Source organism: Vidua macroura, chromosome Z, assembly GCF_024509145.1.
Source record: "Vidua macroura isolate BioBank_ID:100142 chromosome Z, ASM2450914v1, whole genome shotgun sequence".
Lineage (NCBI taxonomy): Eukaryota > Metazoa > Chordata > Aves > Passeriformes > Viduidae > Vidua > Vidua macroura.
Genome location: NC_071611.1, coordinates 16,736,849 through 16,761,407, shown reverse-complemented (window position 1 = coordinate 16,761,407; position 24,559 = coordinate 16,736,849). Strand labels below are relative to the sequence as shown.

At 35.8% G+C, this 24,559-nt stretch overlaps 1 protein-coding gene across 1 annotated transcript in view; it reads left to right on the top strand.

Moving 5' to 3' along the window:
• The window catches only part of DENND4C (DENN domain containing 4C), a 53,286-nt gene extending 28,727 nt beyond the window's left edge, over window positions 1–24,559 (top strand). The window contains exons 20-32 of the mRNA XM_054002925.1: window positions 916–1,041; window positions 1,901–2,041; window positions 3,346–4,490; window positions 5,375–5,555; window positions 7,693–7,802; window positions 10,454–10,629; window positions 11,671–11,853; window positions 13,381–13,570; window positions 14,567–14,812; window positions 16,168–16,285; window positions 17,962–18,115; window positions 19,033–19,097; window positions 19,766–24,559. Coding sequence (XP_053858900.1) covers window positions 916–1,041; window positions 1,901–2,041; window positions 3,346–4,490; window positions 5,375–5,555; window positions 7,693–7,802; window positions 10,454–10,629; window positions 11,671–11,853; window positions 13,381–13,570; window positions 14,567–14,812; window positions 16,168–16,285; window positions 17,962–18,115; window positions 19,033–19,097; window positions 19,766–19,902 — 2,972 coding nt within the window. The 3' untranslated portion in view covers window positions 19,903–24,559. The remainder of the gene's footprint in view (window positions 1–915; window positions 1,042–1,900; window positions 2,042–3,345; window positions 4,491–5,374; window positions 5,556–7,692; window positions 7,803–10,453; window positions 10,630–11,670; window positions 11,854–13,380; window positions 13,571–14,566; window positions 14,813–16,167; window positions 16,286–17,961; window positions 18,116–19,032; window positions 19,098–19,765) is intronic.

The following is a 24,559-nucleotide window of genomic DNA, read 5'->3' as shown; positions in this document are numbered from 1 at the left end:
TTTTTCATTCTTTTTAACATTGTTGTTATTTGTTGGTAAAATAAATAGCAGTGATATATATGGTAGATTAATTGTATCTGTCACCCAAGTTTTATGGAGCTTCCTAACACCTTTCACACTCAATAACTTACTTTGATCTTTTTTATTGCAGTAGGAATGCTAATAAGTACTTTGATGTATACAAACAATCCAGTTTGACATTGCTGAGAAATGTGTCCATATAGTATTTTTGTCTTTTTGCACATGCAGCAGCACTTCAGATAAAAAATAACAGAGAAAAGAGACCTTCTGTATGTTTTCATGTGACAAACTTTTATCATTACTGTAAACTTTTAGGTTTTTAGTGAGTTACAGCTGGCAAGTTTAACTGGTATAGCAGAGGAACAGACTTTAAAAAAAAATGTTTGTAGTTTTACTTTTCTTTTCCATTACAATTTATACTTTGGCATACAGTGCAAAGATATAGCACAGTTTATAGTACAGGTTTTTTTCCAGGGCTGTATTCACTATTAGAAGCTTGCTCAATTATGGCTGTGCTTGTCTAAATTTCTTTTGTTAATGCATTTGAGAATTTAGCTTACCCAGCAGTTAAATATTTCATGCTAATGTGATAGAAAAGGAATGAGAGCAGATATAATGCATTAAAAATAGTTAGTCACCTTAGTGTTTCTAGGGGAATAATTCATATTTAGTATTAATTAGAAAAGTAAATTTGGATTGGTATAACCGAATTATCTCTGGTGTTAGCATCACTGAGTAGGTCTTTCCACAAGTTAGACATTTTGGAGATCTTAATATGAACTTTTCTGGAGAGATAACATGTGAAACAAATTTTAGATCCTTTATTTTCTTATTGAAAACAAATTTAGGAAGGGAAAACGAACTTGAAGCATGTGTTTGTATTTCTTCCAACAGGTGGTCAGTCAGACCAGCGTTACAGATCCAAGGATGAACTCTTGAGAGATGGTGAGGATAGTCTTCTTGCAACTGAAACACAAGTAGAGAAAGATATTTCTTCTAACCTTGAAGACTTAATAGGAGGTTAAGTATGCGTGTTTATGTTGGTGAAGGCTTTTGGTAATAAGTGTGTTTCATGCATAAGAATACCACAGATACCCAGTGTATTGAATTAATAATTTTCCAAGCTCAGAATACGATAGATTTCATATAGTTATTTTACTTCTGTGCCCTAAATTATAGCAGTGGAATGTGTACAGGTAGAAATAGCCTTTTATTAGATTAACTTAATATAGATGGAAAAAATGGACAAATGTTGGGGTACACAGTAATTTACATTCCATTTCCCTCATTTATCTGTTTGAAATCTTGGCAATTTTTTTAGCTGTACCTGTTGACCTAATAAAAGGCACTACTTTTTCTTACAAACTCTTCCCAGCTATAGACGGCCTTAGGGTCATCTCCTGTCTTCTGTTCAAATTTTGCCCTTAGTTTTTCTGTATGTTGTTGTTTTCATTGCTGAATTTGTTTCATATCTGGGTTATGAGATCCTTTATGTGAGTTAGGGCTTTTAATGCTCTCATTAAACAAATTGCCCTGCATGAAAATCTGTGAACTAGAGGTTCCTTCTATGTTACCTGTTCTTATTCTGCTTTGGTTAGTTGAAAAAATACCATGGGGAGAAATTGGCAAATGCTATAACCCTGTGAACCGCTAAGCACTCTCTGCATAATGCTGGAAGCTGTTACCTTTCTGGGTATTGCTTCCAGAAAATGCTCAGTACCTAGAAGGACTGATCCTTTAGTTTATTATTACATAATGTGGCAGTTGGAGTTTATATTTTACATACCAGTGCAAATAATTACTAAGTTAAATCTTAACTCTTAATATCTATATATTTATATCTATCTATCTACTAATGTTCACATTCTCTTTCTTGCAGAGATTTCTGCAGAAAAATCTTATGAAAAGCAACAGCTGAATATAGAAACTCCAAGTCCAGCTGATATACCTGCTTGGGGTAACAGTATTGTGAAAGTTCCATCAGGCATTTTTGATAGCAGTGGAAGGAAGAGCAGTGATGGTGAGTTACTGGGTGAAACAGAACTTACTAAAGTCCTGATCTTGTTGTGCTGTAGTGTTTTACAATCTGTTTCATGTTATGAAAAGAAACAAAACTTCTGTTCAAGGTGCAGATGTCTTGCACAATGTTTGCTTTCCACCATTATCCTGTGCAGGTAACATAGGATAGAAGGAATCTCTAGATTCTAAGGTTGAAAATCACTGTCCTGTAGACTGAAATCAAGATTTTTTTCCCTGCCCTGCACTGAGTGTGTTTCAATAATACACTAGGAAACAAAGAGAAATAGTGTCTCCAGTCTTGATTTTGTCATCTAAACCTTGCTGATCTTGGAAGTCTGTCTCTATTCCTGCAGCTTATATTGCCAATCTATAATGCAGGAACAATGTGTGTTGTCTTTGTGCTGTACAAAATTTATTTACTTATCTCAAGATTTGTGATGAGGAAGATTTATGGATATATAAAAGCCAAATCTTGGGGATTTTTTTTTTTTTTTCTGCCTTTGTGTCTGTCCTTTACTAAGACAAGGTAGTCCAGCTTCAGTGTAGCTTGATAGCACAGAATGGAGTCTCAGGTAAGAAGTTGCTTGGAGCATTTTGGCAATTATGAGAACTGCTGGCCAGCCAAGAAGCAGCATTGATGTGAGACTCAAACATCCTCCATCAGGTGGATATGGTACAACAGGTCTTCTCTTGAGGTTCTAATATAGTAGAATTTCCATACTTATGAAGGTTTTAACTTTGCTAACACAGCTATCTAGGTAGTATGTATTCCCAATTACCCATAGGAATATTTATAAGATTAGTTTATGGCTTCCACATGCTAAACTTAATTAGCACTTTCTGAATATACATCTGTGTCATAAATGAAATAATGCATCTTTATTGGGCAGACACACATTATAGTTTTTTTCAGAACCAGAATGAACTATGCAGTTTGATGTTTAAATCTTGAATGTAGCTGTTGGAGGGAAAAAAAAACAAAACCAGCCAGAGCAACTTTTACTTAAAATTGTAGTTTCCTTCAGTTCATGGATGTAGTACTTACTCTCTGGGTGTTGGTGCAGGGAAAGGAGGTAGAAGCTATAAACAGCTTTGATTCCAAAGAGTAGGTGGCTTTTGATCTGCAGAATGTCTTTGCAGTGAAATAACATGTTCATGCTAGTGTAACTTCTTAATGGATATCTTGGAACTGTAGTACTCCCAGTCTTCTCTATGTAAGGAGATTAAGGAGATTTCACATGGTTTCAGGAAATGAACATTTTGGTGGCTATGGACACCATATTATTAATGCATTTTCTCTTTTAGAACCTGTTTCTAGCCCAGTGTTCATCACTCAGGATTCAGTTGAAGATACAGTCTTCGGTAATGTTTCTCCAAAGAAAACAAGTGAAAAAAGACAGAAGAGGCAAAAACTGTTTTCAGAGAGAAGCTGCAGTTTCAGCAGTGAAAGCAGAGCTGGAATGCTGCTGAAAAAAGGCAGCTTGGACTTGCATTCTAAAGAAATAGCAATAATGATGGGAGCAGATGCCAAGATCCTAACAGCTGCTTTATCTGGGGCCAAAACTTCACCTTCTCATGTGAATAAATCCCACAGCTTTGAAAATATTACTGACCAGCAGGTTTCTAACATAAGTGGCACTTGGAGTGGTGTGACTGAGAGTGATTGGGACCTAGAACGTAGGTCTTCACCAGTGCTGGAAGAACCTGGGGAAGGGCAGGAGGATCTTGAGAATGGAAGAGATGGAAACATGACCACAGTGGAAGACATGAATGAACAGTCAGCTGAGTCTAAAAACCGGAAACCTGAATCCAAAGATGCAACTGCTAAAAGAAATAGCTTTTATGGAGTAGTTAAGCCTATTGAAAGGGAAGATGTTGAAGTAGGCTTGGACCCTCTGTCTTTGCTAGCTACTGACAGCACACAACCAGGTTATCCAGAACCTGGGGGAAAGTTGATGTCACCGGTTGCAGCACGTAATTTGGCAGATGAAATAGAGAACTATATGAATTTGAAGAACCCATTGGGTAGTAAGTTTCCCAGCATGGAACTGCACAAGCCAGATAAGGATGCAGAAGCTTCTGGCATACTTGGTCACTCCCAAGAAAGAAGGTCAAGCCTGCCTTTGGATCCCATCCTGCCATCCTCCAAGTGTTATGAAAGTCGAAGAAGTCCTTCTGTCTCCAGATCCAAAACATTCACTGTACGATCAAAGCAACAAACTCACCCACAAGTTCAAAAGGAGCGGTCTTCATCTTTGACAGGACTGGGTCGTTCTTCTCCACATGGCTCATTGGGAACTGTTGTAACAACTTTATCCAATCTGAAATTAGACAATATACTGTCTGGACCAAAAATAGATGTTTTGAAATCAGGCATGAAGCAGGCTGCCAATGTGGCCAGTAAAATGTGGGGAGTGGTAGCATCAGCATATAGTTACTCAGATGATGAGGTAAGTGTTTTTCAGTGTGAAAAATTTGGGAACACAAAGTTAGAGTGCTAACTCCTATGTCCAGAAGATTGCTTCCTAGGTGGTGTTTTTTATAAAGCATTGACTTTTATTAGCTAATAAAAATTACACTTTATGGTGTTTTTCCTTGCCATTTAAAAAACCCTCACTTTTCAGACAAAAGGGAATTAGATGGTCTCAATGCAGTAAGTTTTAGCTTTTTGTTCTCAACAAAAATCTCCCATTTGTTTATTAATCTTCTTATTTATTTGTAAAGAAACTGAACCAAGAAACCCTGGTAAGTACAAATTTCTGTCACCTTAAATGATGCCATACTGCCCTGTCTTACTTTAGAAAACTAGGTTGTGAAAATAAATTACAAACCCAGGAAGTCAGGTTTGTGAGGGTCAAAGTTGAAAGTAATAAGGTACAACCTGAGATCTAGTAAATTTACTTATCAGGAATTTGGAAACTAAATGTTATGGTTCTTCTGTGACTAACAGAGTGTTTTTCAGAGTAAAACATTTCACATGACAAGATTGAAAGAGAATATAGAGGGATGAATATTGTAACTTCCTATTTTTTTGTGATGTCGTTATTGTGCCTTCAAATGATGTTTCATCATTTTTCCTGTTTCTTCTGTAATTAGTAAATTTATATCACTATTGTTTTGTCACTCAGTTTGTCAGTTTTTCAATATCCTCCTGCATTTTCCAGTACCTGCACTTTTTGGGGCTACATAGATTCATCTTACATCTGATTTTTTTTTTACATCAGGATTTATCTTAATCTGCTAGTTTAATTATTTTTTCTTTAGGATAAAGATGGAAGTCAAATAATGGATGCGGAGGTACTCAAAAATGCTACTTTTTCTTCTTGCATTAAAGGAAGAAAGCCATCGACCAGACTATAACTTCCCTGTGGGCTTTGAAGATAGTATTTTAGGAGATAATCTGTCATCAAGAACTGGAGTCCCAGGCCTACTTACCAATGAGCTTGCACAAAGCACTACTAGTCTTGGTAGTAGCAGCAGTGGTGGAGATGTAGGAAGACAGCATTACAGTGCAGGTGAGATGATTTGGTTTTATTTTCCCCTGATAACTTGATTATAATAAAACAAACAGGGAAAACTGTTGTACGTGAAATCACTCAAATCAATGGAAGCTATGATAATGTGAAATTATTTCATGCCCTGAAGGGTATTACAAGCAAATTTTTACTTCCATTCTATACTCTTCTCTTGCAGTAGCAAGTAGCTAATGCTTCTCTCTTTGTTGAATGTATAAAAAGCTGATACAATATGCAGGAGTTTAACCATAAAAATACTTCCTGTATATGTGATAGGAAGATTGCAAACTAGTTACAGCAAGAAACACCTGCTCATTCATGTAAAGTCACAAGACCCTTGAAAGTATTAATAGTGAAATATTAATGCAGAAAAGCTGAGCAGTTGGACAACTGCAAATAGTTGTATAACTAAGAGAGACAGATCATTTAAGGGAGGAAGAAGCAAACCAGCCAAAACCAAATCAACAGAACAACCTTGTAGTTCCATGTGCACATAAAACCTAAAGCAATACACACTAGAAGTTATCCATCTTTGTGGTGACGTGCAGCTATGTGAAGGGCAAAAGGCTTTGTGAATCTGAAGTTAGAAAGTTTTGTTTCTGTGTTCCCCTGAACATTCACCCCTCCCCTGAGTTATTCCCATTGGATTGGACCTGTAATGTGTTCAGGCTGGACACTGTCTCTATTTGTTTTACCTTATCACCTATACTCCCTATAAAAACTGTAACCAGACCTGCGCCCGGGGTCACTTGTCCCTGCGGCGTTCAAGCAATACAACTTTCTTCGAACTGCACACGGGTGTCCTCTGTGGTCTCTTTGTCTCGGGTCACAGTAGCGTTCTCAGAGCAGAGCTGCCCGTGTCGCAGCGAACCAACCGCTACCTGGAATCTCAGCAGAGACCCAGGGGCAACAGGGTGTGTTGCTCAACACCGGCCACCCATGGCAGCCACTGGCCGGCGCCTGGGGGACTGGGCCGAGTGGAGAACAAAGGCAACACATCTTCACCATGGAATAGGAAGTGTTGGGTACATACTTGATTTGAACTTACGTAGGTAAATAGTTGACAACTGTGAGCCTATTGCAAACTTTCCTTCCCTCCTCCCTGCCAGATATAAAACTGGATTAAATAAATCTAGTAATTTTCAGTTCAGATTTAATTCAGTTCGATTTGATTCTTACTTTGAGAAAAAAGATGTGTTTCTGAACCTGCTGTGGGGTTGGTTTAGGTCTCTTTGCAATACAATACTTCAGTGATGCAAATACTGTAAAGCTGTCTGCTTTATAGAGAGAGAAAAATATCAAGAGAGGAAGAACTATCTTGTATAGTGGAGATAAAGTGTCCCTGTATCGCAAAATCTTGACAAGATATCTTCTAGTTCCAGTTAGTTAGGAGGGTTATAAGAGCTTATAAAGAGTGGCAGCCAACAGGGCATGCAAAATTTGTTCACAAACATAATATTGAGCTGAAAAAACAGAGGAGCCTTCTTTATGAGGAGGAGATACTGGTGGTGATTTTTTTTTAATAGAAAAATTTGGGCTTGTAAAAAATAATTCTGATAATTTTGCCTTCTAGGATTGATTCCATCCATATCTTTCTGCAGAATGTATTCCAACTCCTTTTCCCCTTTTCCTGGACAATGCTCATAACTATAAAATCTAGCATTACCAAAGAAAAAAATACTTGGTTTAGTGCAGTGTTAATCAGGGAAAATCTAAGTGCAGTAATAGCATTTTTGGTATCATACACCTCACCTGATGCTGTCCTTAACATTTGCTGTTTACATATAGATGTATTATTCAAGAAATCATGACTAGTCAACTTTTTAGAGTTGGTCAATATACATTGAGTCATCTTACTGCTCTTTACTAGTCTATTTTTCGTTTGTGTTTTTCTTTTACTAATATGTGATATATAGTGTTAGAAAAATAACCTTGAAATGTTAATCACAAACATTATATATACATTATTATATATATACTGACATTACATTATATTGTAATGTCAGTAAGATACTCATATATTTGGAGATCTTTTGGTACAATTTTCTTGCCTCGTTTGAAGAGAAGTTATTTTCTTTGGGAATGGATTAATTATTCTTTGCTTGAATACAAAACTCAAATGACTCTTTCTGTACAGGTGAAGTTTCATTCCCAAAAAGTATGAAAGTTCTAGATTCTGAGAAATCAGAGCACAGCTCTTCACATAATACCAGTTTATCCAGCATTTTCCAGAACTATGCAATGGAGGTAAGATTAATAAACTCATAGATGAAAGCTATAATGAGTCAATAGTACTGTATGCATTAATTGCTTGTTTAGTTGAATTGTGGTTGGTTTTTTCAAAACAATTTTTTCCTTGTTTCTACTGCAGAGATGCTTAATACTTGTAGCTTGGAGTGCAACAGCAGCTTTAAAAATGAAGAGTGTCTTAAATACTTTCATGTATCTACCATATATATAGAGAAAAAGTTGTTGAGGGAAGAGTCAAAACTTGAAGTGAAAAGAGAAGTTAGAGATGAAACAGGAGAAATATTCTTTTGTGGCGTTTTATATTTTATTTTCCTTATGAAAATGGTGTTGTTACTAAAGAATTGTGATGACCACAGCCAGCACCAAAGCCCTTACACAGGTATTTGCTTAATCCCCTTTAAATGGGGGACAGAATTGAAAGTGCAGAAGAAAAAAGCTTGAGAGTTGAGATGAAGACAATACATGAATTTTGGGGGGAAAGATGAAAAAGAGGGAGATGCACCCAAAAAAAAATAGTAATACAGAGATCAGTCAGCACCCTGCCACCTCAAGGAAGAGCTACCTTGGAAAAACACACAGAGTTTTATCTCTGGACTTGATGTTACACAGTGTCATTTGGTCAGCTGAGGCCAGCTGTCCTGGCTGTGTCCTGTCACAGCCTGCTGGCTGAGTTGTGCACATAATTAAAAAGTCCATGATGATGTAAAAGCCCTGTGCAGCAATAACTAAAATATTGGAGTGTCATCAATTAACATGGAGCTGGTTACCAGACTGAAACACAGGACTATAAAGAATACTAACAAGAAAATAAACTCTATCCCAGCTAAACCAAATAAAATAATGTTTCAGTTTGATTCTCTGTTTCCGTTATTACTTGTAGATGCTTTCAGATTTCAGATATACAGTGAGTGGTCACTGCATTTGCCTTGGTTGCTTTTCTTTCAGCTTCAGTGTTATTTTGCTAGATCCTATATAATTTTCATTTATGTTTGGTGTTCTAGACATCTAGGCTTGTCAAGCTTCTGCACTGCATTATATAAAGGGTATAGCATAGTAAAAAATGGCATTATAATGAATATCTAAATTATATTAGCTCTAAAAATTATTAGAAGCTGTGTTTGATGCTGGTTTTTTGGAATTTTTCACCCATCTGACTGAAACAATGAAGTAACAGGATAGAGTAAGGTATGTAGTCCATTTTTCAGTTAGTACAGGATTAATTCTATCATTTTTCTCCAGTTCTCTATCTAGCTTAGTGATGAAACTTCTATTAGGTAAAGACACAACATTCTGATTTTCCATGTGTACTGGGTTTGCATGGCAAGGATTGGGTAGCAGAAGAGCTGCCAGACTCTGTCCGACAGAGTTAATGCCAGCCAGCTCCAGATTGGACCTCCCATTGGCCAAGGCCAAGCCCATTAGTGACAGTGGCAGCAATGCTGGGATAGTGTATTTGAGAAGGGGAAAAGAATGCTGTGCAACAGCAGCTGCAGGCAAGGATGAAAACACGTGACAGAAAATCCCTCTGCAGATACCCAGGTCAGTGCAGAAGGAGGGACAGGAGGTGCTCCAGGCACCAGAGCAGAGATTCCCCTGCAGCCTGTGGTGCAGACTACAGCAAAACAGCTGTGCCCCTGCAGCCATCTGCGCTGTGCTAGAGCAGGTGGATGCCCAAAGGAAGCTAACCCTATAGACAGGATCCAGTGCTGCTGGTAGGACTTTTACGCATGGGGAGAGGAGCCCTGGCTGGAGCATGTTTGCTGGCAGGACATGTGACCCTGCAAGAGATCCATGCTGGAGCAACTAATAAAGAGCTGAAGCCCATGGGAAGGACTTACCCTGAAGAAGTTTGTGTAGGACTATGTCCTGTGGGAGGGATCCCATGCTGGAGCAGGGGAAGAGTGTGAGGAGAAAGGAGTGTCAGAAAAACATGGGATGAATTGACCACAATCACCTTTCCCCCTTTCCATGTGCCATTTCAGGGAAGAAGGTGGAGAAGTCAGAAATTAAAGAGAAGCCTGGGAAGAAGGGAGGGGTAGGGGGAAGGTGTTTTAAAATTTGGGGTAATTTCTCATTAACCTACTTGAACTTTTAATTGGCAGAAAATTAAATTAATTTCCCCTAGTCAAGTTTGTTTTAGCCTTTTTGTGACAGTAATTGCTGAGTGATCTCCTTGTCCCTATTGTGACTCACAAGCCTTTTGATATATTTTTCTTCCCCTGTTCACTTGAACAGGGAGATTGCTTGAGTGGCATCCAGCCAGGGTCAACACACCACACTATAAGGGTTTCTTTTATGTTTGATTGGTTTTATGGGATTTCCTTCCTCTTTTGGATAAGTAGACATGCATTTACTTATACAATTCAAAACAATTTGTATATGCTGAAGTCTTCATAGAAGCAAGCAATTGCAAATGCTAAATTAGTACCCTTTTGGGTAATGCTTCCATGTCAGAAATAAATTACTTACATCTTCATTTCATAGGTAAAAGTTAATATGGATGAGATAATTCTGAGTATGGTGAGAAAGAAGTGGTGAACTCATTTCTCCCCACTGGCCTTCTGGTACCTATTAAACTTCTATGGGTACTGAGCCTATAAAAAAAATTGTAAAAGAGCCCAAATAATATTAATTCTTTGCTGTTCTAGGTCTTGATGTCAAGCTGCTCTCAATGTAGAGCTTGTGATGCTTTGGTTTATGATGAAGAAATCATGGCTGGGTGGACAGCAGATGACTCAAACCTGAATACTACCTGCCCTTTCTGTAAGAGTACCTTCCTGCCTTTGCTTAATGTTGAATTCAAAGACCTTCGTGGCTCTGCAAGGTCAGTGCATTTTATAGATACTCCGTTTCTGACTTTATACCTGTGCATCGTTATATTTTTTCACAAGAGGATCTTCAATATCTTTCCCCATCTAGATGTTAGCAAGAATGTTACTTCCTATTTGATGGTCATGATTGTACTGACGGAAATTATACGTTGAGTAAACTATTGAGTTGCATTGTAAAACAGCCAAAACCCAAAGAACTGGTTGCCTTTTTATCACTTTTTCGTTTCATATTTTCTTTTTAAGCGTAACTGTATGAAGGTGTAAGTCAGTTTTCATTTTGTTTCGATGTTAAAACAAAGCCTATGGACTTCATAAAATCATATTAAGAGGTTTTTAAATATGTCAGCAAGAATTTTTCCCAGACCAAATTTGTTAGCAGCTTTTAGTTCCCGATGCTCCACCTTATTGTTCCTCTAGTTTAAGCTTCTCTTCTTACTGTTTTTAACCTCTTTTAGTTGCACTGTGAAAAATGGAACTTAATTTTAAGTTCCAGTTGTCACTGTAGTGGTTATTGCTGTGAAACAGAGGTTCCACTAGTTCTCTAACACAGAAATTGAACATCTGTATTAACTGTAGAGTATGTACTTCAGAGACTTAGCAAAGCAAGACACATTTGTGTTGTCATGTGCTTATAATGGTGTATGATCATATAGTCTGTAATATCACATTACAATAGCAACCATTTTCAGTGATGTGTCACCTGTTAATGTACTGTTCTGATTTGAAATCATGACAAACTAAGGTCACTTGTAATTATTTATGTCCAGTGTAGGATGTCTTCTTTTGCAGATCAAATCTCTCTGTGATAATTTACTCTGCCTGTTTAAGTTGCAGAGGTGAGAGTAGGATGAAATTCATGTCCTGTTCTCAAGCTTTTTAATGTTGTGTTTCCTTCTTTTGGTACTTCTGAAAAGTAAATGTAGAAAATAACTATGATATATATAATAACTTTATGATATAACATAACTTTATGATTTTATGCTTATATTTTTACCTTTGTATTTTTCTCCCTCCCATTCATGTTGTAACTTCAGCTTCTTCCTGAAGCAAAGTACCTCAGGAGATAGTTTACAGAGTGGCACCCTTCCATTAACCACAGATCCTCTGGAGCAGAAACTGTTGACCAGTCCAGCTGTTGCTGACTTGATCAGTTTTTTGGATCATCCCCAGTCCAGCCACACCATAGCTGAAGAAACCAGCTCTGCAGCTGATCAGGGGTAGGTAACACAGGATTGTTAGTTCTGTCAGAAATGCATCAGTACTTCCACACTTATAAGGGTAAGGTTGCCTTTTATACCAAATACGGTGAAGTACAGTCGTAACTTGAGGATCATCTCTTTTCTTTCTCACTTTTTGCATGTTTTAAGCATGCTTTTATCAGTTTGAAGTCAATTCATTCCACCAAGTGAGTAAGTTCTAAAGATATATGTATAGAAATGAAAGTTCATGTCCATCTGCTACTGATCAATAGGTAAAACCTCTACTCAGTGTGATTAAAACCCAATCACCGCTTAAACTCACACAGAAATTCAAGCATTGCTTCTCCTTTCCCTTGAATATATTATTTAACAATAAGAACACCACACTATGGGAAACAATAAGTCCATTTGCTGGAACACATTGCTTCAGAGAAAGTTCTGAGAGCACTCAAGACTTGTGCTGAGCTTGTGTTCTATAACAAACAAAACCTGTGTAAAACTGAAACTCTAAAAAAAATATCACTTCTGAAACAGTTTGAGGGGAAAAAAGCATTAAGGGGAATGTGTCATGTTGGATGAGGGAAGAACTAAAATAATTCTGCTATGAATTGTGACCTTTTTGCTGGAATTATTAAATTTTGTTGTAATTGTTTGGGGTTTTTTAAAATCATCATTCAATTTGAAATTCTGGAGTATTAGTGCCTCAGAGTAATGAGTTAATCCCTGTGTCAGACAACTAAAACTTTTATCAGTGCAATAGTAGTTAGTCTTAATACATTAAACATTAAAGGTAGTACTGTGCTTACATTAACATCTTTATTTTATGACAATGTATTTTTAACTAAAGTAAAATTTAGAACCAAAAGTCACCTGTAAATAATTTCTTCTCTCTCTACAGATTATCTGGAAGCAGACACTTTCTGTTTCACTTTGTTTCTTCTTCTGTATTGTAGTTGTAGCTGTAGTTTCACCCATTATAATTATAAGGAGCACAGAACGAATATTCCCAGATCTGCAAATGTCTTGATTGCATGCGTTAAATCTGACGGGCCTGACTTCACTTAAATTAGCTTGCTGGATGAGTTTGACACATTTTTTTTATTATTACTTTGGTGTGCAATTTTTAAATTGCTTTCTGCTATACTATTGTTCTCTTTATGACACTTAGAACTTAGAGGGAAAAGGAAGTAAAGGTGAGTGTAGTCAAAAGAAGATAATCTTCATAGATAGGCAGAACTGCTGGATTGCTGGTTTTTTTAAGCAAGGTACAGCTGTACAAGAGCAGTAATTTCGGTACAGAACTGCAGTGCTTTCAGATTCATATCTTAAGTTACACCTAGCTGCTTTTCTGAAGGGATGTTTATACTGATCTGAGGCACGTTTTGTTCTGTGTTCCTTAAACAGTGGAGCTAACTGGAAAAATACAATTTCATATTAACAGAGAAAATTGGTTTGGGATCTTCACTTGGCAGCCTTCCTCTGCTTCCTTCCTGTTGCCATAGAAATGCTGAAATATTAGCATATTTTCTTCTAAAATTCACACAGTGATTTGGCAGAAGAACAGACTACAGATTCCACCACCATGAAGACACATGCCAATAATCTACCAAAAAGAGGCGTGTCCTTGACTCGGAGCCACAGCGTGGGGGGTCCGCTGCAAAACATTGATCTCTCCCAGAGACCATCTCATGGTGTTTCAACAGTTAGTCTTCCAAATAGTTTGCAGGAAGCTGTGGTAAGTCTAGAAGCTGCATATTCAATTGAGAGAAAAATATTGAAGACAATTAATAATATTCTACTAGTAACATTCCTGTCCATTTGCGGAATGGGAATGGCCAAGCATATTTTCACCTTCTTACAACTGAAGAAAAAATCTTAGTTCAGTTAATCTAAAATTGCTTTTCCAATACTTGGTCAAATTAACAGTTCTACTTGATTTGAAATGTTCTCTCTAACAGAATGAAGCTAGTCTTTGTCTTTCTAAAACTGGAAGTTCAACAGTAAAGCAATACCAGCAGCTGACTAAACACAATCGTGCAGTGCGTTGCAAGTTTGAAAGTTTGTTAAGTTTCTATGCATTTACTTACACTCCTACAGTATATTCTGTTAGGCTTACCTGTGGAGTGGATGAGAGAAGGTGAGAGGCAGTATTGAGACTCCTACCTTTCTTGTGAAAAAAAGTGTTTCTCCTCTCTCTTGGTACTTGTTATTTTCCAGAGGCTGCCTTAACATGTGAAGTCATGATTCAGTTCCACAGCTCATATAATTACTGACATTTCTTTTCACTTTCCATTGCTGCAGGCTTTGTACTGGCTACTAGCTCAGATAGCTTAAAACTGCACAATCAGGAACAAGTTCTAACAAATCAGAATTTTTTTTTCTTTTTCACATAATAGAGAACGCCTAGGTGATTGAGCTTTAAAATTAAGAAATCCCCAACAGTCAAAACTGGTGATGCTGTTAATGTTATTGTGTGCTCAGTAGTTCCAGAGCTTCTTCCAAGTGTCAAAAGAAACTCTGCAATGGAGGTTCCTGGGGCAAGTAATCCTGAAAAGTATTTCTGGAAGAAAAATCTTCTTTGATTTAGTAAAAAAGAAACTCAAAAGCGAACAAAAAAAAAACCAAAAACAAAAACAAAAAAAAACCACAACAAACAAACAAACAAAAATCACCCCAAAACAAACAAAAACAAAAAAAACCAAAACTTTTTTTTTTGTTGTTCTATTTTTAGGATCCTTTAATAAAACAACGGAACCCTGCCCCTGTATCTGTACCCTACTTGAGCCCTTTGGTACTGCATAAGGAGCTTGAATCACTCTTGGAAAATGAGGGAGAGCAAGTAATTCATACATCCAAATTCATCAATCAACACCCCATAATCTTCTGGAACCTAGTCTGGTATTTCCAGCGGTTAGATCTGCCCAGCAACTTACCTGGACTCATTCTGACATCTGAACACTGCAATGAGGGAGTGCAGGTAAATGGGATCCTCACGTTAGATCAACAGGTGTTACAGCGAGTAAAGCTGGAGGGCTTGGTTCAAAACAACTGGGTAAATAATTCCTGAACAACTGAATATAAGTTCTTGGGTTTTTATCATACAAGTAGATAGGTTTGTTTCCCACAAGCATTGTTGAAGGGAGATGTGTGAAAACAGTAAAACAGTCTTCAAATTCTAGTCAAGGTGGTCTGTACTGAAAAGCAAGAGAGTAAGATTCATTGAAGATTAAGAAACAAGATGTGTCTGCGAAGAACTCAAAAACTCTTAATATATTGCAATACACAGAGTGAATTATACACTCGAGTTTATAATCTTTAAAGTTACTTTAAAGTAACAGTATTTTTTTTTCTCTTCCAAGAATAGGTTTTGCTATTGAATTCCACCGAGTTTTGTTACTACATGACTGCAACAAAAGAATGTAGAACAGATCTATCTTTTGAGTATTTTGCCTTTCTAATTTAAAGGAGTAGATTGAAACCTATATCATTTTTATGTGTAGTTACAAATTGAAATTAAATATGTATTAATACCTGATGCGTGCCAAAAAATTAGTATTTTCCTCTAAATTTGTACACACTTCAACTTTAAATTCTTTCCCTCAGTTTTCAAAAAAACACCCACCTAGAACTGAGAAAAATTTTCCAAGAAATGAAGTTGAAGACAATACTAATGAAATCTAAAGCATCTTGGAAAACCACAATGCATTAACAGAGAAAACAGCAAGATGGGACATAATATCATGTAATTATTATTTAAATAGACACACTAAGTGATAAGTTTTTTTTGCCTGGTAATTCTTATTGTATTAGTGATTCCAGAGACACTTAATTTTATAAAATAATTACATGAGTGTTGTTTTGACCACCATATATTTTTAATGGAAATAAATACTTCATATTTGTATACATATGAAGATTCTTTCTGCTTTTTGGGAAGGCCAGTACATAGACATGCATACCAAAATGTTCATCGGGTCAGAAAATATTGCAATATTGTATGATTAGTAGTACAGATCAAGTACTGCGTCTGGTGCACAAAAGATATTTCCAGATACATACTCAAAAATATTTTCTTCAGATGCCTGTAGAAAACTAAATGCTCTTCATACATTAGGATAAACTATAAAAGATAATAAAATGCTGCAGTATTTGTGACTGCTCTGATTGAGTGCAGTTTACCGTAGAGGATAACATCTGCTCCTGTTTGTTAGATTCAAGTTAAATAAAGTTAACCTTCTTTGTTCACAAAAATAGTAGAAGGGTAGGAGTATTAAATAATGTGACACTGTACTGGTGTTTTTAAAATGTATTCCCCTTCCTCATGTGTTTTAGCTTCCTTTGACATCTCTTGCTCAAGATAGCAAGCTAGTATACATCCATCTTCTATGGGACAATATCAACCTTCACCAAGAGCCGGGGGAGCCCCTATATATATCTTGGAGAAATCTTAGTAAGTAAAACAAATGCTACAGAAAACAGAGGTAAAAGAGACTATGGAAAGAAACTGTTGGTTTATAGTGGCTGAAGTGTACGCAGCCCATCAATTTGCAGTATTTTTTTAGTATCTGAAGCATCTGCAATCCCTTAGGTACTTCACATAGTCTGGGTATCAAACTAGTTGTGAAAATAAGTTTGATCTGCCCATCACATGTCATACACTTACAAGATGGGAGGAATTGCTGATTGCTCTAGACGTGGTGCTAAATAACCCTCACTTGATTTGAATGCATTAAGTTTCACTTCAGTTTCACTGCATTATCTATCTGGTAATAGCCATGTGGGTATGTACAAGAAGGCTATGTTACAAAAAAGTATCTTTTACTTCTCTAAATGAATGAAACATCACCAGTCCCTTTAATAGGTACATTTGTCACCCCTCTTGACTGTCAAAAAGTAAGATCAAAAAAAGCCTTGTCTACCATAAGAACAGGCAGACTGGTTATAATATAACAGGCAATTCTGGTTATAAGAACTTAAGGATTTCCTTAATTCTGATCATCAGAAAAATTTTGTTAACCTAATCTTCTAAATCCATGTTTTAACTTTTAAAAACTATGCTAAAAACTTTGTCATATGCTAATTTTGGTTCTAAAGAATTAAAAGGTGCTTGTTGAAAAATGTCCTTAAAATAAAGAGGCTGATCAGAAAATTACAGTCAAGAGCACAGAACAAGTATGTTATTTCCCTCAGATTCTACAAAGCATATTGATGTAACCACAGTAGACGAAAAGCATCCCCAAATCATCTAGCCACGAATGAAGATGCATAAATATATATATATATTTGTGTAAAAAAAAGGAGCAAAGGGCCTGTTTTAGATATGGAAGAAAAATAGACAGGCTATATAGCAGTGTCAGAAAATACTCTGGAAACACAAAATTACATTTGTAAAGCATCATATATGTCAATTTGATGAAAACATCATGTCGATGTGGTGAAGATTACTAGGCTTGGTCTGCAATTCATTTACACACCATGTACTCACTGCCCAATCTGTAAACTTTCTTCTTTGCCAGTACATGGACTTACTATTCCCTCATGAGTTACTGTCTTCCAGAAAATAATAGTCCAGTGTTTTTCTGAGATGGCATTTTAAGTGACAAATCATTATGGTAACTGTCTTGGTTGTTTTCTTTCCTGTTTGATTCAACTTTGCATTATCTATTTCAATATGTATCCCAAAGTTATCAGTTAATTGTAGGTGTCTTTTAAGAAGGGCTTTGATAAGAAAAGTTTCTTTGCTAAGAAAAGTGACACTTCTATTTTGTTTCTTTTCCTTCGTGTAACAATGATCTTCTTGCAGTGAACCTAATTTTTAAGTACAGCAATAAAACTGAGCTAACCAACCATCACAGACAACATCTGATGCTGGGTACTCTTCAGTCTCGTGTATTTCTCTGTCATGTGGGACCTCTTGCACATGGATACTTGTTGCATCTTGTAACTTCTGGGTAAAATTACTTTTCAATGAAGACTATAAGCAGACAAGGTCCTTCCATTATAACAAATTTCTCTAGATTGAGTAAAGGTTCTCTACGTGTATCTCACTTTTAGAAATACTTCTGCTTATTAAAGTGAAAAAAAAATCTTTACTGCTGTAATAGTCTGTACGGTTCCACTTTCCAGATTCTTCTGAAAAGAAACCCTCCACACTGGCAGAAGATCAGCAAGCAACAAACACTTTGTTAGAGAACATCAAACTAAGTATTCAACACAATGATGTTACGAAGCCGATCAACCTCCTCCTACAGAAAGTTAAGCCAGATGTGAAACGACAGAGGTAAAGGCATAATCTCTTCTTAGCTTCTCCCTACTAAAAATTAAATAAGATCAAACTGTGTATGTTTCTTAGTGATAATTTCATTGCATAATTGCATAGTTCATCCAGATCAAATGGATGAAGGTGATTCTTTAATAAAAAAGGACATTTTAGAATGAGTAAGAAAAATGCAGGTATTAATTACACAGATTTTGATGTTGCTCCAGATCTAGCAAATTGATTAATACAAGTGTCCTGTTGCAGTGTGTGGAATATTCTCCCTAGATGTGTAAATAATTCTTGTATTTTGTAACCTGCACTGCAGTTCAAGGAAGGCTTTATACAAAAGCACAGACTCTGAAGTAAATTACAGCAGATATAAGATGTGTTTGAAGTTTGTCATGCTAAGTCATCTTTGTTTCTGTGTTTTGTAGTTACTAAAAAGAAACAGAAACTGCTCTGCCTAGAGCAGCATCTTTATGACTTCCACAAGGGGAAAAAATAATACCTGATAATTTAATGATACATATTTCTGAGATTGACCATGACATTCTGAAACAAAAACCAAAAATATGGGTGATCTGAAAGAAAGCCATACCCACACATTGCTTCATGGTCAGGCAGGAATGAATTATTAATAAATAAAAATGTGGTCATTAATTTAATATTTCTTGGTTTTTAGTCATTTCTATGGCAGAGGAATTTTTCAAAGAAAATGTAACTACCAGGATTTGGCAATAATCTGGCTTTCTGCATCAAGTAAAAGTATTCAGGCAATAAAAAACCTTAAGCTAGTAGTCATGTAGATTGGTCACTTTTTTCACAAGCAAGGTTAACAGAACAGTTATAGAAACTACATAATGGAAGTCTTCAAAATTGACTTTGGAAACAGGATAGTTGATGCTTTCATTAACTCACCTTTCAAAATATTCCCCTAGGAGTTTTTACAGAGAAATTCTTTTCCTGTCTCTGGTGTCTCTTGGAAGAGAAAACATTGACATTGGTAAGTAAAAAAAATACTGTGAAATGTGTAGTCCCTGTGGATATTTTACAGGAAAGCTAGTGTATAAAATCTGTTTCTAAAATTCAGTTGTGTTTTAGTGAAAATTACTGCCCTGTCAGTCTTTAGGTGTTGCTTTTATGTAAATATAATTCAGATGGACCATTAATTTTGACTTTGTTTGAAACCAGTAATGGGTTACTTTAAACAAAGAGTATTTGAAGAGCTTGAAGTTTTAATTCTTTGTGTCTGAAAGCTTGTTTCCAGTCTTGTCCATCTTTCTCCAACCCACATATCAGACCTATGTTATCTAAACACCTGATTTCCCACCCTCTACTGATCTCTTCTATCCTGTCTTCTATTTGGTACTACACAATCGAAGTGACTCCCTTATGGAATGTGATAGGGGAACTACGCTGGGAACAGGCAAATGGAACTGTGAAAGAAGCAATGGGCATCCCCTGTCATGTGTTGTGGTGCCACACCATCTTATGGGGATGCTTTTCAGGTCCTCTGAGAAAGGTGCATTTTGAAAAAAAAAAAAATCAGCATATAGTTAATGAAGATAATTTTGTTACTATATAAAAATCACCAAAAGCATTTTATAGGAATAGTAGTGTGCATTGTACAGTGTTTCTTAAATAGCCTTAACTGTGCTTTTTCTATTTCAGAGGTCTTTGATAGTGAATACAGACTTGCACTTGAAAAACTACCAACAGAAATTCTTGAAAAGATGCAGAGAATAGATGTTCCACCAAGCAGCAGGGTTGAGTGTTGCAGGAAGTGCTTTGGAGCACCTTTAATATAAAAACAAGGAAGACACACACCAAACTTCGGAGAGATAAAAGCAGAGCTGAACAGACGCAAGAGCATGGTGACATATACACTTTTGAGTCTCAAAAGGTGTTTATTGATCAATTTGTCAAACCAGTTTTATTGAACTGCAACATATATTCTTCTCATTCATCTCATAGGCACATTGTAAAGTTTGTCAAAATGTTTTAAAATTATAAGTTTGTTTCAGTGGCTGACATGCTTTTCCCCCATATATATTCTTTAATTTCCTCCAAATTTTCCTCCACAATATCAAGTTGTTCAAAAAGCTGATGACAAAACAGCAGTCTCTAGCTGATGACTTTCTTAAGGGCCACCAATATTGGTGTATTTTAATGAAGTACTTTTCCAGTGCTCAGATTCTTCTATGCTTCTTTAAAATTACCTTTACCTAGAGAGGGGTCCTTTTATTAGTGTGTGGTATGGTTGTATGAACGTAAATATTTGAAACCTTGGATTGGAAGCTGCAATGCAGTTGCTTTCATCAGATAGTACATACAGTTTCATCAGACAGTACATTAAATTGCTACCCTTCTCCTGACTCTTGTCCCAATCAGTATTCTGAATTACCTTTGCTGACCTTTTCAAAATGTGTATCTACAGCTGTGAGTAAACAGAGACTTACACTCAACTTTCCTGTATTCTCTATCTGATAAACTATAAGGTTCTGTAACGTACTGGCTGCTTTCTCCAAAGAAGGATAAGCTTCTACACAAAGCAGCTCAGAAATGGATAGCTTTCTAAAAATTATGTAGGAACCTCAAATGGTATTAGAATACACACAAGAATTTCAACATATACTGCCTGAAAAAAAAAATTATGCTTTATACTATTTGCATGTGTGTTTAAGAGGTGTCATTGTCAAATTCTTTATCACCCTCTCCCTTGGTTTTATACTAGCCTGTGGGTTAATTATTTTGCACTGATAGTCCAGATTCAATATTTCAATTAAGATGTATTTATAAATGTGGTATTCAAGGTGTATATTAGCAGAAATTAAGTGCTTATGTGTATGATCTGAAAAGATGTATCCATCTTTTGTATTGCTTCTAGTAGATAAGACACTTCCTCACCTCATGTATTAAAATTGACTACAGTAGTCATAGTCTTGGCAAAGAGAGCCTGGATACTTGTCAACAGTTTAAGTGTTTCTGTTACTTGAAGAAGATGATAAGATTTATTCCAGGTTTTTGCTGAAAGTTAGTGGTATGGCTTTTACAATGGAATACTTCATAGAGAAAAAAAGATACTTGTAGCATGTAAAGGGAGCATAGCTTAAAATATTAATTGCATTTGGGTATGAATGTATTTACTTGATACTACTTTTAAAACTTTCATTCTTCAAAATGATGAGGGATGAAGATCTGTCTGGAACAATTTTTTACATTAAACAATAAAACCAATTTTTTTTTTCATGAGGTGAAAACAAGGGAGTTGCACTATATATGACAAAATATATTTACATCATAGACTGATGCCTTGTATTTTGTCTGAAAGTGCTGATCCTAAGTTAATATGGGGATACTACCTGGACAGATTCTCTCCTGATAGAACTGTTGTGCTTTCTCAACAACTAAAAGCAAGAAACCACACCATAATTTTTTTTATTATTATTCTTTATTCTTTGGGTTTATGCACAGTTGCTTGCTGATATCTGACCTACATCACAATTAAAGAACAGTCCTTGATTCTTCATCTTTTCCTCTCTTCTCCAGTTACATAACTGACATGGTTCCATCCTTCTAAAATTGAAGTCTATCTAAAGCATTGGTCCAAACAACTTAATATTTCTACAAATCAAAGCCAGCAAATTTTTCTATGTAACTCTATACATTATTTTTCAGTAGACAGCTACACAAAGACCATTATTTTTGAGTATTAAATGGACAAACCATGTGATTATGTGATGCAACTTGCAAGGAATCAAGGTTTAGTTACCCTTAAATTCTCCCAGCTCATTAAATGGCAAAGAAAATCTGTCTAGTGAGTGCTGTTTTAGATACATGACATCCAAACAGTTTTAAAACTTAGTAAATAATATTATTAAGAACTAGTTTCCATGAACACATCATCTTCATTTACAAACAACTTTCTCATCTGTTGCTGAAAATATAGATTATTAAGGGAGTAGTGTTCTAAAGACAGCAAAGCAGATTGTGGCACAACATCTAGTGTTAATTGTTAAACCCTTCCCAGCTATATACACTAAACAAACAAACAAACAAACAAACAAAAAAAACCAGCAAAAGTAAAGCCAGAAGAGAAAAGGACTGCTGCAATATTGGACTTGCTTTGATTTGCTTTTGCGTATTGGCATTTTTGTACACTACAAATGCTATTCCTGGTGTAGGCACCTGGATTTCGGAGTGGTAGAAGTCCTGCATGTAGCTACTTGAAATCTTGAATCTGCATATTGGAATTGATTCTTTAATATAGAATAAAAAAGAAAGACCTTCTCCTTTTTATAGGGAGTTCTTAATGCTTAGGTTTTAGAGTAGCTAACTAATCAGTTGATTTTTAAATGTAATCCATAGCTCAGATGAAAAGGGAGATCTCTGAAAACAATTTGTTTTCATCTCCGATGCTTTTTTTGAGGGGAAAAGTAAGAGTTTCACAAAATCTGGCCAAAAATAACCAGGGGAAAGTTCTGAAAGTTTTTTTTTGAGTGCATTGCAAACAGTTTTGTTCTTCTGAAAATTAGGCACTAACGGCATACTTCTGCAATTTAGTTGACAGGGTGAACTTCTTGGGCTACCTGGGGATGACTTAGTAACATACAAATGCTTCTAACTTGTTTGACACCCAACTCCTAGGAATCCAAATTTATCTGAATCCATAATACATTACTGATCTGAGCAAAGTGTTCTGAAGGAGGGATGAGGATAAGCTAGTTTTTGGTTCTGTTTTACTGACTATTAAACAGAAGTAGCATTTTGCTCACTTGTGGAACTCTTGCCTCCACATTCTCTTTCTAGTATCTCAACAGTGTTCAGGAGATTATTCTTTTGTGTATATTTTGTAACTCCCACATACAACCCGAAGACAACGTTTGCAGCTCAGCAATAACTTCCAAACATGCAATGTGTGCACAAAATGAAGCTGTAAAGCAACCTGATAATAGAAGTGGATGCAAACAATGAATTTCAGGTACACCCAAGAACTTAGAAAGTTTGTATTGGAATAACAGTTATCAAAGAGAAGCTTCCTTGAATTGTTTCCATAAGGATGTTGAACCTCAGCCAATTGTGTTAAGATACTATCTTGCACCTTTCACCCAGATATAAATCAGTTACATATACAGCTTGTGTGCTCACATGAGAAGAGCTGGGTTTTTTGTGGAATTAAAGCAACAAATGAGGCCTTAAATGTTTAAAATCAGGATTTTTAAGTTACAGAGCATTTCTTTATTAATTATATTCCGGCACATCACCAAAACTTGATAACTTTGAAAACCTTTTAGGCCTAGGAGACTGATGTAGCTGCAGTGTTGGTGCAGTAATTGGTACGAGCTTTTACATGTAACTAGAAGCATCTGTATGTTACTTAAAATCATATCCTGTCTTCAAATTTTATGTAACTTAAGTTTAGACAATGCAATTGTAATGGAAAATATTTTATTTACTATATGTGTCTCAAACTAAATCACTTTTGCAAGTAACTTAGTCTTGTTCCTGGTGGAATTTCACATTGGTTAAGTTCAAGCTACATTGCACTTGTGAATGAGTAATCTATTTTAACTGTGAATTAATGGCTTTTTATATTGCTGCAGCTAAAAGAATATACCTTTCATTGAGTTTACTGCTTTCCTTGAATAACTGCAACATAGGGGATATTTTCAAAATGTATATTAAATTAGATAATAGAAATTATATTTTTAAAACAAATTGTTAAAATGTAAGAAACTGAAGAATCCACTCAGTAGTTTTTTCTTTTTAAAACTCTTAATTCAACAATTATTTCAATGCAGATAACTCCTATTTTATTGACAGTAAGCAGGTAATCTTATTCACATAACTGTCGTTTCAACAAAAGGGTTCTTTTTTTTTCAACTAATAAAAATCTTAAAATGCATTCTGTATATCCACTTTTCACTATGTATCTTTTTAAAAACAAATACCCTTTTAACTTGTAAGAGTTGAAACTGAATGGCTGAATTGGATTCTAGTTCTGTAGTCTCCTGTGCTGTATATTGTGATGCATATATGAGAGGATTGGATGGCGTTTTTATTTGTTCTTTCAGTCTGCATCAACCAATGGTGCAAATAAAAGGGATTGTTTGCCATTGTTTAGAAGCACATTAAACTCCTATTAGGAACTTAAAATAAACTATATTGTAACAGGGATGAAATGAGGTAGTGTGAATAAATTATGAATCTATTAAGTGAGCTGAGAAGCTTAATGCAATAAAATTTGCACTGGTTTAGAGACTGTTTTGAACTGTTGAAAAATGGCATCTATTTACTGTGCTTTTATTAACAATTGTTTCTCTGTAATATTTTTGTACATTTGACAAAAAAATTGAGTTTAAAAGGGCACTCTATATCCTGAATTCTGTACAGATATTCTAGACTAAGAAACAATTTTTAATGTTGTTCCCAAAATAAAATATATATGCATCCTGTGTAAAAATA